The sequence below is a fragment of the Sphaerodactylus townsendi genome, linkage group LG09 (assembly GCF_021028975.2).
Source record: "Sphaerodactylus townsendi isolate TG3544 linkage group LG09, MPM_Stown_v2.3, whole genome shotgun sequence".
In the NCBI taxonomy this organism is placed as follows: Eukaryota; Metazoa; Chordata; class Lepidosauria; order Squamata; family Sphaerodactylidae; genus Sphaerodactylus; species Sphaerodactylus townsendi.
In genome coordinates, this window is record NC_059433.1 from 86,516,391 (window position 1) to 86,533,551 (window position 17,161).

Consider the following 17,161-nt stretch of genomic DNA (forward strand, 5'->3'; position numbering starts at 1 on the left):
TGCACTAAAACAGTCCTCTATCTTGGTACTGTTTAAAGTCGTTTCTGTGCAGTACCTCCCACAATAAAGGGCAGAGTTTTCTTTGACACAATGAAACTTGCAGGGTTTTTGTGGGGGGTGGGAGGGTGGGCTGCCAAACAGAAATTATTCTACACATGAAACTGAGGTGGTCCAATTCCCGCTTGGGAATACCTGAAATACCTCCGGATGTAAAGCTTGGCTTCACTGTGACACAGAAAACGCTGTCCTCTGCCAAACCAAAGCAGGTCCTCTGGGACTTGCAATCTTCCAGGTCTGACAGGTTCTTCAGGAACCCACCCCTCCATCGCACTATGTCTATTACATCCACAGGGCTCTTGAACATCTCATGTCGTGCATGGTTGTACACTGTCACTAGATGTGGCGTTATTTTAGTCCACACCTCCTCAGCTCTCTGTGGTTGATAAAGAATCCATTTACCAAACACTCAAATTTAGGCTAAGCAGCAATTAAACTTAGATCGTCGCTCTGCTGGCACAAGCTCCATGTTCCTCCCACCTCCCGTTGAGCGCACAGCTTTATGCAAAATGGAATTCAGATGCCTCAATGAATTGGCGTTTCTTTATTTCTCACACACAAAGAGTCTAAAATGGATTCATCTGAGGCTCAAAAATCTGGTTGGGGGAACAGACAAACTCTGCCTTTCACTGAGGTGCCTGCTTTTGATGGTGAAAGGGAGCTTGATCTAAGAGATAAGAGTCTTGCATAAAGTTCCTTTTGTGAAAAGAAGGACGGAGACAGAGCACAAGCTGTGTTCATGCACAACTTGAGTTTAATTATGGTTTGTTGTGGCATCTTAGTCCAGCCTCAGAGGAGCCAAATACAGGCATCTGATTCCTAGAAAATCTTTTCAAAGAACTGCCATCCTGGGACAAGACAGTCTGATGAAACAGGCTGGGGAAGTGAGTTTGAATCAATACATAGTTCTAAGGCATCGTTTGGGGGTTTAATTCTCTTTTTGTTTCTTTGACTATTTTTGCTGCTGATCTCATTCCTTGTATTGTCGAAGGCTTTCACGGCCGGAATCACTTGGGTGCTGTGTGGTTTCCGGGCTGTATGGCCGTGTTCTAGCAGCATTCTCTCCTGACGTTTCGCCTGCATCTGTGGCTGGCATCTTCAGAGGATCTGATGTTGGGAAAGCAAGTGGAGTATATATCTGTTGGAGTGTCCAGGGTGGGTGGGGAAACCTTGTCTGTGAGTAACAAAGGCGGCAACCAGGTCAATAGTTGAGGGCATCTGAATGGAAGTATGAGTAACAATGAAGACTATAGCCTGGGAGTACCCCTGTAGATAGCAGGGTCACTGGTGGGAGCATCTGAATAGAAGTATCCTGGCCTTTGTTTCTTTTGTCTATGGTCATCCTGTGTTTGTGTGGAGCTGGTTTGACACAGTCTTGACCCTAGTATTTTTCAACACTGGCAGCCAAGTTCAAGTTCACTGGCAGCCATACAGCCCGGAAACCACACAGCACCCAAGATCTCATTCCTCTTTGTCTAAATGGCCAGGCAAGTAGGGCCAGGATTTTTCATAATTTTTTCAAACAATTATTTATAATCAGAGTTTTTCTTTCTGTTTGGAGAAAACAATCATAGCCATATTGTTTTTAAAAAAACAGCAGAGGAAGTAAGAAAAAAATAAAGGAAGATAGAAGAGTTCGGGTAGCAGCATATTTACAAAATGGGTCGTAATTTGACTGAATCTGGATTGCTGGCGATGCTGCTCAGGAAAAAAAAGAACTCAAAATGATTCTGTAACACTTCAAGTATAAGGTTTCGGGATTAGCACTGGGCGAAAGCTTGTTTTCTTAGGAAATTACAAAGATAATATTAAACAAAGAACAATTTCAATTTTCTCAATGTTATTCTTGAGCAATAAAAAAAGGCAATAGCTTAAGAGTAGAAAAAAATTAGAAACTTTGCAATTACAATAGAAACTTTAGCAAAAATTGAATTTTTGGCATTTATTTCCAAGACTCTGTGTAGAAATTCTTTTCATATGCAGAAAACCCTATATGAGTTTCAAAGAGAACTTGCTGAAAAAACGAACATAAAAAGCATGCAAGAAACTCAGAGGGCATCTCTGTTGACTGGATGGTCTGACTGATGACAAGTAAATAGCAAGAACATTACATAAAACACAGAAGTTCACAAGACAAAATTACTTTATGCTTCGTGATTTCATTTATGTTAACCAAGGTAACAACTGTATATCTTGTTGTAGTTGTAGACCTGCTTACTTTTTCAAACAACAAAACACAAGAAAGTGTTTTTAGAAAGAACAAGATCTCAAACAGGGCATGCAGAGTGGATGTCATCTGCAGCTAGACAACTTCAGGTAGGTCATAGATCAGGGGTCTGCAACCCGCAACTCTCCAGATGTTCATGGACTACAATTCCCATCAGCCCCTGCCCCCATGGCCAATTGGCCATGGGGGCAGGGGCTGATGGGAATTGTAATCCATGAACATCTGGAGAGTCGCGGGTTGCAGACCCCTGTCATAGATACTGGGAGCTTTTTCCGATATTATAATGCAATAGTTTTTCTTTCTAGCTTTCAAGGGACAAGCAAAGTGTAATCATACATCAAGCTGCCTTATACTGAAACAGACCATGGTCTATCAGGGTAAATGCTGTCTACACAGACTGGTAGCAGCTTGCCAGGGGCTCAGACAGAGGTCTGCCACATCATTTGCCACCTGGTTCTATTAGCTGGAGAGGCCAGGGACTGAACCTGGTACCTTCTGCATGCCAAGAATTCTCCACTACTGAGCCACAACCCTGGAAAATCTTGTTGGTCTTTTATGTGCTCCTGGACTCAAATTTTATTACACTACCACAGACAGCTAGCCTGGTCCATGGCTACAATTCCCTCAATGACATTGTAGGTACCTTCCCTTAATGTTCTACTTACATTTTAAAAGATAAAACTCTACCTCTTTTTATCTGTAGAAATATAGAGGAAAAAATTCATTGGGGGTGGAGTTTTTTTGGCCCCATTGCCTTACTTATCCAGTAACAAATTAATTAATTGTGTCCCGTTTTGTCAGGGGGTTGCTGTTTAGGTGATTGAGATACATTCCTGGAATCATGCAACTGCTTAAAGTAACACATTGCTGCAGCTAGAAAGATATATGTAACCAGCCTGCTATATGTATCCGCTACCATCTGTACATTCTTTCCTTGATCTTTTCTTTATGGCTTCACAAGCTTGTAGACAACTAGACTTCCCCTGGCACTCCTGTCCCATGGGGACTATGTTACATCCGTTATCTCGTAGGGCAGGAAGCCAGGTGGCTTTCTGTTGCTATCTGCCACCGCCCTTGGGGCACCTTAACTCCAAAAGCTGTTTTTCACAAACTCTTGGGAAAACATGAGGGGAGTTCTCTACGGGGGGGTAAAGGGGACTGTGAATGCCAGCTTCATCAGAACTGGCTTTACTAGGGTGGTGCTTCGATGCCTATTCAATAAACGCTACTGATCAATACCTCAGAGTCCGTTTATTGGCTTAAGGTTCTGAGACCTAACAATTAATCAGGAAGGGCAGGGGAAGATCATCCACATTGTCTTTCCAAGGACAAAAATGTTGGCCAATTCTAGGGTGGAATTAATTCATTAGAGGAAGACGAACATTGAGAGTGTGACAGCAGCGTTCAAATATTCCATTATTTGTCAAGCTGTGCTGTTCAAACATGGAAGCTTAAAAAAAAGGATTTCAGGTTTGAGCTATTCCCAAGCAGTGGGATGCATGCACGCCAAAAGAAGAAGACAAAGAAGAAAGGGAAGAAGAGAAGATCATGAAGGTGGCCTGACATAACAGGTAGAACATTTTGTGTGAAAGAAAGCAAATAATGGCAGGAAAACGGATTATCCTGCTGTATCTGGAGCCTCTGTTGCAAGTGCAAACTGACAAACAATCACATTAGCAACGTGTTCACTACAGACCCAACACCGCAATGAAAGTAGCCCCAGTTTGGAGGGCAAAACAAATTACAGTCAGTTCAGATGTAATGCCAACCTATGTTTTATGCTAAACAGGAACCAGCTAATTGCTTAGCAGCACATATGGGGAGCAGAAGGTTTGGGGAAGCAGAGAGGGCCACACATGAGCTGAAGGGCTTGACCAAGTCACAATCCAACATTTTACATGGGAACCCACTCTAAGTCTCTTGGGGGAATTTAAAATGTACTGTGTGCATTAATGTGGGTGGGAGTTTCTGAATGGAAAACTTCCCAAGAATGTAGGTGCCAGTGAACTGCATAAGCACAGCATGCTGGGTGTGGCCAGTACTCTTGGCATCTGAATAAAATTAAACTGTGCGTATTCACATTCTGATTTTCCTCTGATGTAGAAGAATTTGCCTATCCCACTGAAGAACTCCCTTTTATTCTGCAACAGCCATGGCTCACATTCACATATGAATTTATACAATTATATTGGCACTGGAAATATTTAAATGCAAAGTTACTGATATGGTGATTTACTAATTAATTGGCCCACTTTAACTGCATGATCACACTACGGGCTGGCCTAGATCTTTGGTCTGCTCCTACCAGTGTCCAAGGATCTTCTCACTTTTGGAGTCAGGTGAATAACCCTGCAATGAATTAATGTCACAATGTGGAGAAAGGCTCTTTTCCAAAGGCAGCGATGTTATAAAGAGCGGGATGAATTAATTTTGGTTTCCAGACTACCCTTATCTTAGCTTACAAATGTTATTAGTGGTCATAGAACAGGCCAAATACATTAAATAACATGTTGCTAAATTATTTCTTTGAAGATTTCCTGACGGCTGTTAATTTCACAGGTCAAATAAACATGCTGGAGGAAGTATTTCTATCTACTTTCTTTACATATAGAGGCATTCGTTAGCAAGGATTCTTTTAATCTAGATTGTGAAAGCAAAAAAAGTATTTTAAAAGCCCCCTTTCCTTCAACTTCTGCCTTTTTCTGAATACTTCAATCAAATAACTTTGGAATCTTAGCCAAAGGTAGCTCTGATAGTGGATGGCAGATGTGGATTTCAATAATTACATACAGAACGTTTTTTTTGTGAGTCAAAGTACAAGGACTTTACTCAAATTAATAGTTGGACTAAAAATCCAAATGGTTCATGATCCTTTAAGATAAGACTGTATATATCCGGTATTAAAACAACAACAGTAATCTCTGCATTTGTGTTCAAAGAGACAAATGTCTTCTTCACTCCAAAGAGAGCACAAGTCCATTAAAAGGTTGGGAGATGTGCGTTCTTTTTGGTGGCAGAGACAAATCTGATGAACTCATTTTTATATTTTCAGCTGGATGCTTCCATGTTTCTTTCTTCTTGACAGGAGGCCAAACCTGGACAGGAGGCAACCTGACAGGAGACAACCTTAACAGGAGGCAACCTGACAGCAGCTCCATAGGTGCCATTTTATCTATGAAAAATTCTCCTCAGAATTTTATGCACAGAATGCTTGCCTGAAGACTCAAGACCATGGCATGTCCACTATACCCCACCCCTTCAACATTCAGAGTGATGAAGATCTCTGAAGAACCTGAAAGTTTGCAAACCGTATGGTGTTTAGTAAGGAAAACTCATGAATCTATCCCCACTCTATATTATTGGTCATGTGTGGGGAGGGAGAAAACCATATGTGACGATGTCATGACACACATGAACGCTATAGGGTGGGATGGGAAATTGAAGGAGAATTGCTGTTTCTGGCAATAACCACTCAACTAGCATCTTGCTTTGTTCCAACTATAAAAAAATACTTGTTTATTTTATTGTTCTCAGATTTTAAGGCTGCATTTGCTCACCACATACATCTTGTGTTACCGTATTATTTCCCATGTGTCTCGCCGCCCTTTTTCATTCCTCGTTGTTCCTTCCCATTCTTCCATCTCTTCACCATTAAATTTAAATTGAAAGCTTCCTGGGGTCGGGGGTCTGACATAGTAAACTTGCATGATTTTCTGAGGCACCAAGTACCATCATGACACAACACTCATCACAGTACGGTGACAGATCATTAAACTTCTGCATACTATTCAAATAGATTAAGGCATGCCTCAGTAGATAGTCTTTTGTGTTTAGTAACTTAGTCTTATGAAAATCCAATGGAAGGAAGCCTTAAACATTTTTGCTTCTGAAGAAAAAAGTCAAACTAATGCCATTCCCACCATTCTTACTCCAGGCTTGAACACTTTGACAAGGTGACACATGGAAATTGGAGAATGGAAAGTAGCATCTTCTTTGTAATATATTGCCTGACATAAGTGCTCCACGTTGCTTCACAATTAAGGTTAGCTGAACAGGATTTCCTACTTGTAGTGGTCACTGGTCTGAAGAAAGGACCATACAATATAACGTATTCATTAATACACAAGATAAAAAGTGAGTGTATTTCATTTGCAATTAATATAAATATGAGTCTCTACTCTTTTTTTTATTTGCTGTCACAGCTGATTTCTGGCAACCCTGGTAGGGTTTTTAAAGCAAGAAGAGTTCGGGGATGGTTTGCCATTGTTTGCCTCTGTGTCACAACCCTGGTTTTCCTTGGAGGTGTTCCATCCAATACTAGCCAGGGACAGGGCTGAGAGTATATGATGTCCCAAGGTTTCTCAACAAGGTTCCATGGCATGAGTGGAGATGTGAACCTGGATTTCCAAGGTCATAATCTGACACCTTAAACACTATACCATGCTGGCATTTTTAGTGAAATCTAGCCCTATTTTTTTTTGAAGAAAATTACTCTTACTAGAAGACAAGCCAGAAATCAAAAAGACTAAAGCCATCAATGCATTTGTGATCTCCTTCATATTGAGCGTACATTCCCTTCGGGTTTCATTCTTGGTTACACACATTTTCCCCTCTTTTGAACTCACCATGCTCTCAGATCAGAAAATTCTCGTGGTTTCTGAAAGCTGTTGAAGTGCGACTTTTTCTCTCCCTTCACAGGGAAAGTGAAGGAGTTCACTGTGTGTTAAAACTTTTGTCAAGTTTTCTTACTCCTCCCTGCCTGCCAATCAGTTTCTCCCATTCTTTAGGCCACCATTTAAAAACAATCAGAAAGGCTTCCTTTTTTAAAAATGAAACTGTCATGGTCCACTGAAGTAATGGAGCTAGCAGCATAAAGCTGGACCGAACCCAGGCGTGCCTGCAGTTTGATGCTTTGGAGAGTTCACAGTTTAAAGCTGGACTTAACCAGATCGAGCCTAGTGTGGAACACTGCCTGTCTCTGACCAGGCTACCTGTTGCCTCTGAGACCCATATGGAGGTCTAAGTCATATTTTTCAGATTCAAATTTAATAACCCGAACATTTTTGGAAACCCGATCTTGAATATAGAGTATTAGCTTTGGGTTTGTTTGATTATAATTAAAAGGCAGAAGAGGGAAGGGAAGAGAAATTAATTTTGCTAAATGACTGTTTCCAAGGATTTGCTTTTCTGTAAAAATAAATGTTGAAATAAAGAGGAATTCCAACCTCCCCTCGCTGGTTCCTGCAATTGGGGTGATTTAATGGAAGTGGACCTTTCCCTCCTTCCCATGAAAGTCCCCTGTGACATCAAGGTGCTATTTTTGGGGGGGGGGGGTGTATAGCAAGAAAGCATAAACTGTCTGAAATCCATTGCATACCCTCACTCCTGTGTGACTGAAGCAAACTCCACTAGGTAAAAGAGTTTTGAGAGGGCACAAAAGGGGTAAGTAATTCCGTTTCAAAAAGGTTTACACTGCAGTTAGAATTTTAAAAATCCACCAACCTGTGTGCCTTGGTTATTAATGTCCACAAAATCACTCCACTCATTTGTTAATTCCTCTGTTGATATCACTTTCAAAAGGATGCTGGGGAGCAGGTCTTTGGTTTTGCAGTCTGGATAGCTGGAAACTTGATGATAAAGTTCATGGTGAACTGAACTGTCTGCTGGGACACGTTTGCAGTAAATATCAAACCTTGGTGTATCTGGAATTTTTAAAAAAATGTCCAACAGCCTCTTTAAAGAAAGATGTTTGAACTTTCAGCACAGTTCCATGTTATTTCAAAAGAGAACACATAAGCCAACTCCTTATGAACTCTGGCCAGTATAATATAGCCCATACAATTATTACTTTTCATTTTAAGGATTCCCTTTCACCATCCCCCTGCAACAAAATGCTCCCTAGCTAACTATATTTTAGTTTCCAATGGATTTTACTGAAATGAACATTTTAGATGCCCCACTTTATATACAAGATTAAAAGTTATGGCAGAAGTGAAATACCTTTGATGTTTTCTTTTAAAAGCAAAGAGACGGGACACCTGTTGTGGATAATTATGCGAGGACTTGGATCTTCTGATAGAGTTAAATACGTCACCCCCAGATGCTCCTGATAAGTCAGTGCTATAGCTCTGAAGTAAGCAACAAAGTAATATTAGACACAAGTTAAAGGAAACTTCATTTACTGTAACAAGCATTGCACTGCACTTAAACCAAGATCGTATGAATAGCTGCCCAATTTTTTTAAAAGAATGCAACTCTGGCCACTAATGGAAAGCTTCACATATTAAAAAGTACACTAGAAAAGGCAGCGATGGTCAAATAAGTTCAGACATCGTACGAGTTTGTACAGAGGAGGTAGCAGTTTTCACAGTTTTAAAAACATGTTGTTTTCCCAAAAAAACATTGTGAGGATGCTTCTATTAAATAGCTTCTTGAAACATGCTTGAGAATTAGCGCACGTGCTTTTGACAGTGTACAGTTCCTAACATCCAGCTTGCACAAAAAGAAACACGGGGAAATAATGGCTGTTTAGTCAGCCCATAAGGTCGGGTTCTATGAGGCACAAATAAAAAACACTGGCAGAAGCAGATCCCCCCCCCCCACCTTCTTCCTTTCCCTAACAGCATCTGTGTGCCTTGAAAAGGGAGTGCTGAGGACTGGGGACCCACACAGATGAAAAGATACACAATACCGGAATCCCGACTGAGAAATTGCCCTCTTGCCCATTCTGCCAGTTGCACTCCTGAATCAGACAGACAGAGAAAAGCAATTTCACTGGTCTTTCGCTCCTTGAGAACATTGTGTGGATTTTCATCCTTGTGGGTCCCCCAAGCCTCACTCAGCTTTGCTTTCCTGGGGCTCCCAGGCAGCTGCTGGGCAAATGGAGAGATGGGGAAAGCCTCCCCACACCACTGCCTCCCATGGGAACCGCAAAGAATCCACTGAACAGAACTGCCGAACTGACATCTCAACAAGCATAGTGAGAACCAGCAAAATTGGGTTTGGTTATTTAGGGCTTAAAATCTTAAAATTTAGGAGCAGCAGTGGCGTAGTGGTTAAGAACAGATGTACTCTAATCTGGAGGAACCGGGTTTGATTCCCTGCTCTGCTATTTGAGCTGTGGAGACTTATCTGGGGAATTCAGATTAGCCTGTACACTCCCACACACGCCAGCTGAGTGACCCTGGGCTAGTCACAGTTCTTCTGAGCTCTCTCAGCCCCACCTACCTCACAGGATGTTTGTTGGGGGGGGGGGAGGAAGGGAAAGGAAAGAAAGGGGAGGGGGCATAAATCCAAACTCTTCTTCTTAATGCATTTCTCTAATATGTGGTTTCCCTTCTTGTTCACACCAATTCCTGAGCACCTATTCTCATCTGCATTTTTTTAAAGCTGCCTATTCACATTTACTCCATTCAAGTTTTTTTATAGAATGCACAAAGATAAAAACCACAAGTTTGAAAGAGGGAACCTGTACCTTTTTTTCCTCAAAATGCTTGAGGATAATCTTCTATGTCTCCTTCAGTAAGTATCCCTGTATTTTGTCAATATCCTTTATTCTAAGGCCTATGCTGAAACTCTTTGAGCCGAACAACAGCATTCACAAATCATCCCAAGGAGTCACCACTGAGTGACTGAAGTGATATAAGGTCTGCTATGTTTTAATGCCTAATAAAGGTCTTTGAACTTGAACTTGACTTGATATAAGGTATTCTTCTCCCCAGTGCTCAAGGACTGAAATGCTTGTCAAAGCTTCTATCATAGGTATGCAACAGCCACAACAAGAGTTGGTTTTTATATCCGGATTTCCCCTGCCTTTGAGGATTCTCAAAGCAGCTTACAATCGCTGTCCTTTCCCCTCCCCACAATATATACCTTGTAAGGCAGGTGAGGATGAGAGAATTCTGAGAGAATGGTGACTGGGCCAAGGTCACCCAGCAAGCTTCAAGTGGACGAGTGGGGAAACTAACCGGCTACTCAGGTGCAGGAGAAGGGAATCAAATCCTTAAAACTTTAAATATAAGTCTTTAATTGTGTGTGTGTGTGTGTGTGTGCGCGCGTGCTTTTAAGGTGTTGTGGTTGTGTTTTTTAGAGAGTCTGTGTGTGTTTTTTGAGGGCTTCAGATGAATTTGTTTCTGTGGGAGTTTTTCTTTGTTTTTTGCCATGTGCTTGCTTCAGGCTTCTGAGAAGCAGGGCTTCTGATGAGTCACCAGCTCTTGTTAACTGCCATCCAGCTCTTTTGAGCAATCTCCGAGACACAGCAGCCCATGTTGTAATGTCTGAGAGGCAGCAGAAGGGAGCAGAACAGAAAGCAAAATGTGACCTCTGTGGGGTTTTTTGGGGTGGGTGGGGGTTGTCCTTAAATCATTCATAATCAATCTTTCGGGAGAGAGTAGAAGGTGAATTGGAGACTTGATTGGGAGCAGAGGCTTCAGCCACTAGGTCTCAGTCCTAGAAGCACAGTGAGCTGGAGCTTGGCTAACAGGAAGGCTAACACTCATTTTATAGAGGAATTTAGTGGGAGACCTTTTGAAAGGCAGGCCTATTCAAGACTACTATTTAGGGCTACTAAATATGGCTTGTTCTACACTTATTCTAACCAATCTGTCCCATTTATTTTGATCTGAGATTTATACTATCAGTCAACATGTTAACACTTGCCACACATATTCTACATACCTGGTACAGAAGTCATTTTCATTTTCCTCTCCATTAGGTATGGCGACACTCTGCCTGGGACAATCCTGTCTGATGATGGCTGGTAGGCTCCAGAGCAGAGCGTTGGGACCGCTTAGGCCAGGTTTGAAGCTGAGCAACATAAACTTTTTAAGAGACACCACCTCAGAATTTGATGGGCTAATGTCAGACATCAGGTCCCAGAAAACAATGGAGCTTGTTTTGGCAGAGTCTGTCACAGGGCAGACGCTAAATGTACTACTGTCCGGACTATGCAGGTACTGGAAAGCAAGAAGTAAAAGCACACAACAATTATTTATCTGAACTGTTTAATATATATTAGTTGCAAGTTTTGAATTATAGCAGGATTGGTAAAATATAGAATCCAGGGATCAGTAATAATGGTGAATTTACCCTAAATTTAACCCATCTTTCTTTCTTTGGAAAATGTCTATGTCGCCACTCCTGAAAATCTGCTTGAGGATACTATCCCTTATTATATAAGAATCTAAGAGTACTGTGACATTTCCAATCATAGTTCTGTGACTGTTGTAAACAGATTCCAATATTGCACACATAAGGAATGCCTCCTAGCCCTATCAAGGAGAAGAACATGTATCCTAAGCAATGATTCTCAACTTTCATGGAGGCCTACGTAACTCTTCCAGGTGAATTGTTGTACTGAGTCATACGGTAGAATAAATTTTTCTGCTGGGGTACTACCAGAGAATTAACATATTTGGGGTAATGGAATACATGCAGATGTCTCTGCATCATCTAGAGCGGTGGTGGCGAACCTATGGCACTCCAGATGTTATGGACTACAATTCCCATCAGCCCCTGCCAGCATGGCCAATTGTAGTCCATAACATCTGGAGTGCCAAAGGTTCGCCACCATGGATCTAGAATAAGTACAATTGATAGAATATTAAAATCTTATCCTTAGGCATTTTATCCTAAGACATTTTGCTGGAGGCCACAATTGTTGAATTGATTAAAAGCCCCTGAAGCAACTCTGAGCTGACAGAACTTGGGCTGAATCCAAAGGTAATTTCCTGTCAGTGGAAACCGAGTGGATTTGCACTGATTCCTCCACCCACTGCAGACCCCCACTTGGCCCCCACACTGTCCCTGAGGATCCCCTGTCCCCCCAGGAGCAACATTCTGGGAAGCTCAACTGCCACAGCAAGGAGGGGGAAGCAGCAAAGTCTCCGTCTGCTATAGAAGTGCCTGCTGTCAGTAGAAAACAACCTTTGGATCCAACCCTTTTCACTTTAGGTGTGGGAAACAATTTTGGTCCTCCAGGAGAATGACACACACTCTACACAAGGACTTCAAATTCTCAGAACTGGTTCAACAGTTATTGCAGATTACATTGCCTCCGTTACAGCAGAGACAGTTTTCAGCTTCTGAACAGATGGGGACCAGGCATAACTAATTTCCACAGAGTATCTGGATTTGCCACTGCAGCAGAGATCACAGTTAATTACCATGATTGATTGTATTGTGGCCTCCATGTTTTCAATTAAAACAACCTGAAATAAGTGACTGGCATTAACTCTTGACTGGTGCTTTCCTCGCATCAGAAGTTTAAGCCTATTAGAAACAGAACTTGTTAACTATTATAGAAGTTACAAGAACAAACAAAAATACCCCACAGTTAATATTTTACCTCCTCCTTCAACTGGGGCTTCATGACAGAGAGCTGGGGCTTATAATAGATTTGGTAGGGAGTGTTATTGACAATGATGCTCTTATCTTCAATTTGCAGGATTTGAATACCACGTTGAACAATCGAAGAAATGCAGAACTGACACAACTGCAGGACAAATGAGGGCAAAGGGTTACCAAGAAAAGAGCATTTCTTCCCTAACAAAGCAAAAGAAATGTTTCTTTTTACTCTAGGGAAAAAACTGGATAACCGCATGTACACCATCTAAAGCACCTTGAAGGAAAATTAAATATATTTCCATTTCTATCACCTCCCTGTCCTAATAAAATATGTTGATTTATGACATAAAGCTCCCTGTTCAGCCAAACAGCTCAAAGCTTCAAGATCCGATGAAGTGTAGTAGTTAAGAGTGTTGGATTAGTATCTAGAAGACCCAGATTCCAATCCCAACCTGTGACATGGAAACTCACCAGGTGACCATGGGTTAGTCAAACTCTCTCAAACAAACCTACCCAACAGGGTTGTTGTGAAGATAAAAGGGAGGAGAGGAGAATTATATAAGCCACTTGGGGTTTCCATTGGAAAAGAAAGCCTACATGAATTAAATAAATAAATACGTTGGTTGTGGTGGGTTTTCCGGGCTGTGTGGCCGTGGTCTGGTGGATCTTGTTCCTAATGTTTTGCCTGCATCTGTGGCTGGCATCTTCAGAGGTGTATCACAGAGGAAAGTCTGTTACACACTGTGCCTAGTGAGAATGGGAATGTTTTAGTGGGGCATAAAATTATAATGTCCCCGGGTGGGGAACCAATCAGTAAGTGTTTGGGTGGAACTTGCTACGCAAAGGTGTGGTTGATAGTATCGTATTGCAGGTGGGGTTTTTCAGTCCAGGGAGTGATTCACATTTGCATTCCCTGCAGCAGAAGCAGTATTGGTGAATGCAAATCCTGTGTCTGGGTGGAGTCCATTGTCCATGAACCCAGCATGCCCTTGGCCTTTGATTCTGGTGTTTTTAAGAACTGGTAGCCAAGCTTTGTTAGTTCTCAGAGTCTCTTCTTTCTTGTTGAAGTTGTCTTGGTGTTTGTGAATTTCAATGGCCTCCCTGTGCAGTCTGACATAGTAACCTTCTGAATTGTCCAGAATTTCAGTGTTTTAAAATAAAATGTTATGTCCAGTTTTGTTTAAGACATGTTCTGCTATTGCAGATTTTTCAGGATGGTTAAGCCAACAGTGTCTTTCGTGCTCCTTAATACGAGTCTGGATGCCCCGTTTTGCGGTTTTGTGAATACCTTGTTTTCAGGGAGGATCAGACTTTCTTAGCTTCGGTGGAAGAACAATTATGTACCTTAACACTATTATTTGGGCCAAGAGTCAGCAAAAACCCTAGATCTCAAGATTACAAGATAGCACATAATGGAAGTATGACCCATTGAATCAGGTGGGATTTACTTCTGAGCAAACATGCATAGAAATGGTCAAGACTTTCTTGTATTGGCCCCAGGAGTTGATCAGTGGAAGGTACTTGGTGGTTGCAAATCTTTCCCACGTTCTCCTCCCCTCATCAGTCCTTTCTAATCCTGGGAAAATTTATTTCCGGGGTTCACATGGACTGATAGTAAGGGCTGCTCACCCTTAGTAGGCTCTGTCTGCTGGCACTGCAGCAGCTAGTGGGGGAAAGAGAAAAAACCTGCTGTCAGTGACAGCGTGACATCTAGGAATTGTCAGTAACTCTATGATTTTATCTTATAGCTTCTGGTTGCTGGTGATGACCAGAGTGACGTGACATCACTTCCAGGCTACCTCTACATCTCCGCAGCCCTGACTAAAACCTCTGCAAGGTGGGAGGGGGAAGCGGACTAAATCACTCTTTTTACCTCTTCTGTCAGCACAGCTCCCACCTCACTGCAGCCTCCCATGTGATATTAGTTCATGTGGATCTTGCAGCCTGAGAAGAAACCTTCCAGGGATCCTCACAAAGGACTGCTGGTGGAAGTGGGGAAACGTGCAAAAGAGCTACTGTTGCTGTGTTTGAGGATAGGTGGATCCACTGCACTGAACTATAATGCAACGCTGAATTTCAAAGTGCTTTCTCAATTCATGCACTTTGGATGTGCTCTGCACTAGTACAGCAGGGGTCTGTATGCGCTCTGTACTATTGTAGTGCATATTGCTGCACTTTCAGTGTTGTACATTTCATACATATTATCACACTAATCCATACCGCTTCTCTGCAGAGCAGGGTTGTGATCCCCATCTCTCAGATGGAAGACCAAGGCTCAAAGGGAAACCTAATCTTCCCTCAGGCTGCCCCGTCAATTTTTTGGCGTAGAGGAGATTTGACCTTCATGAGCTTATTCTCTCAAGCTACTACAGGTGTCAAACTCACAGCCCTCCAGATGGTATGGACTACAGTTCCCATCATCCCCTGCCAGCATCATGCTGGCAGGGGTGGATGGGAACTGTAGTCCATACCATCTGGAGGGCCAGCATCATGCTGGCAGGGGATGATGGGAACTGTAGTCCATACCATCTGGAGGGCCGCGAGTTTGACACCTATGTGCAGCTATACAATACTGGCCCCTGTGTTTTTTATCGGTAGCACACGGTTCCAAGTGATTGTTTTCTTCAGAATAAGGTAACTTTTAAATGAATAATTTAATTTAATGTATCTCTGTATATCACAAACACCTTTGAGTTTGATGGCAGATATATATGAGTTAATGACTGCCTTATAAAACATTAAGAAATAATAATCAGTTTCCTAACCTTCTGATGCCCAGGGAAGGCTCCAAGTCTTATCTCGGCTTCAACAAACCCCTCTTCATCCAAAGTGACCACCTCCTCGTTGTCTCCGTCCTTCCACTTGGGCGATGTCATATTGTGGACGAGTTTAATGGCTACTGACTTGTGCACAGTGTTTGTGTTTGGCCAATATATTCCAATTTGGAAAGCTTCCTAAAACAAAACAGAGCATGCTCAGCAGTCCCTGGTGCCATTTAGATGCGATACTCAGACGGCAAGAGCTTGTCAGTTTAAATCTGCTCACGATAGTTACGTGGCTGACCCCAATGCCAACCATGGAAGCAAGCGGCAGAAATGCTGCCCCAAGCCAAGGCAAAGGGTTCCCACTTGGGCAGCTTTCCAGGTATGCCGAAAAATACAGATCTATTAATTAACTGAATGAAAAACATCCCCTTCCCAAATGACCCGACGAGGAGTGATTATATGCCAAGAGGAGAAGAATGGAATATGGGCTAATAAACATAGGTCTAGGACACTACAAAAACATGGTTTTTTGGGTGGGGGAACTTTGCATAGATCCCGCCCCTAAAAACGAGTCTGCCCCATGTTATGTCCCCCAACCCATGTTTTTTGAATATCGGTAAACCAGTGAGTCTTTTAAAAAATCCCGGGTTGCAGCTGCTTGTAAACGAACAGCTGGGCCAGAGGCCCTTTATTCGCCTCCCTTTTCCTTTTTTAAAAAAATTTGCGACTTACATCTGCGTAGCTACGCAGGTGCAGATGACATGAGACATTAGCATGGCTGTGGGGGTTCATTTGTGCATGCCTGCGTAGCATGTGCGAGAAGTAATTTAAAAAATAGACGTGTCTCCGTGCGAAGGCACAACAGCGACCCAGCTTGTTTCCGTGAGCTCCAATCGCTGTCTGCACGGATGCATGTGAACACGAAAACAGAAAAATGAGTTGCTTAATCCCAACTGCAACCCGTTATATATTTGCTGTGCGGAAACAGCCTTAGTCTGCTCCACCTGTAATAATTTAAAGAATCCCAAAGAGGAAGAACGAGGAAAGGAGGTGGGGTGAAGTCTCAAATAACCCCCACTCATGCCTCACCCTGTGGTTCCTTACAAGTCCTCCGTTTCTCTAAAATGTATATAGCTGCTTCTCTTTTTGCTGGCTGCACAAGCCAAACACCATTTTATCATAAGATTTTAAAGCCCTGTTAAAGTAGAAACCGCTGGCCATTCAATGTGAGCAGGGCTGTGATAATATGGGGGAGGTGCTGTGATAAGACCCTCCTTTCCACATGCAGATATTCTCCCGTGTGGTCCTTGCCCTCTACAGGAACACGAATGTGCAGACAGCTGGTTTCCATGATTTTTCCTCTCCCCTGCCCCAGAAAGAGCGGGGAAAGATCACGAACTGAGCTTCTGAGTGATTGTATATGTGATTCCAGGGTCCTGAGACTGGAAACAACGTGAGCAGCCAGTAGGGAGAGGCTCCCGTCACTAATTTTCCACTTTATTGCAATGCTGCCTGAGCTGTGGGTATCTCCAGTACCTGGCCATATTAACTGCTGCAGATGGAGCAATTCTAAAAAGAATAGAACCACAGAACCATAGAGTTGGAAGGGGCCATACAGACCATCTAGACCTACCTCCTGCTCAGAGCAGGATCAGCCTAAAATGTCCTTTAAAAGTGTCTGTCCAGCCAAACGCTTGAAGACTGCCAGTGAGGAGGAGCTCATCACCTCCTTAAGGTAGCTGATTCCACAGCTGAACTGCTTTTATTG

At 42.5% G+C, this 17,161-nt stretch overlaps 1 protein-coding gene across 5 annotated transcripts in view; it reads right to left on the bottom strand.

The window, feature by feature from the left end:
- VPS13B (vacuolar protein sorting 13 homolog B) overlaps window positions 1-17,161 on the bottom strand; it is a 382,095-nt gene that overhangs the window by 24,208 nt on the left and 340,726 nt on the right. For all 5 annotated transcript variants that reach the window (XM_048507301.1, XM_048507297.1, XM_048507302.1 and 2 more), the window contains exons 50-54: window positions 15,394-15,582; window positions 12,630-12,776; window positions 10,961-11,238; window positions 8,285-8,412; window positions 7,787-7,986 (exon numbers count right to left, since the gene is read on the bottom strand). In XM_048507301.1, coding sequence (XP_048363258.1) covers window positions 7,787-7,986; window positions 8,285-8,412; window positions 10,961-11,238; window positions 12,630-12,776; window positions 15,394-15,582 — 942 coding nt within the window. The remainder of the gene's footprint in view (window positions 1-7,786; window positions 7,987-8,284; window positions 8,413-10,960; window positions 11,239-12,629; window positions 12,777-15,393; window positions 15,583-17,161) is intronic.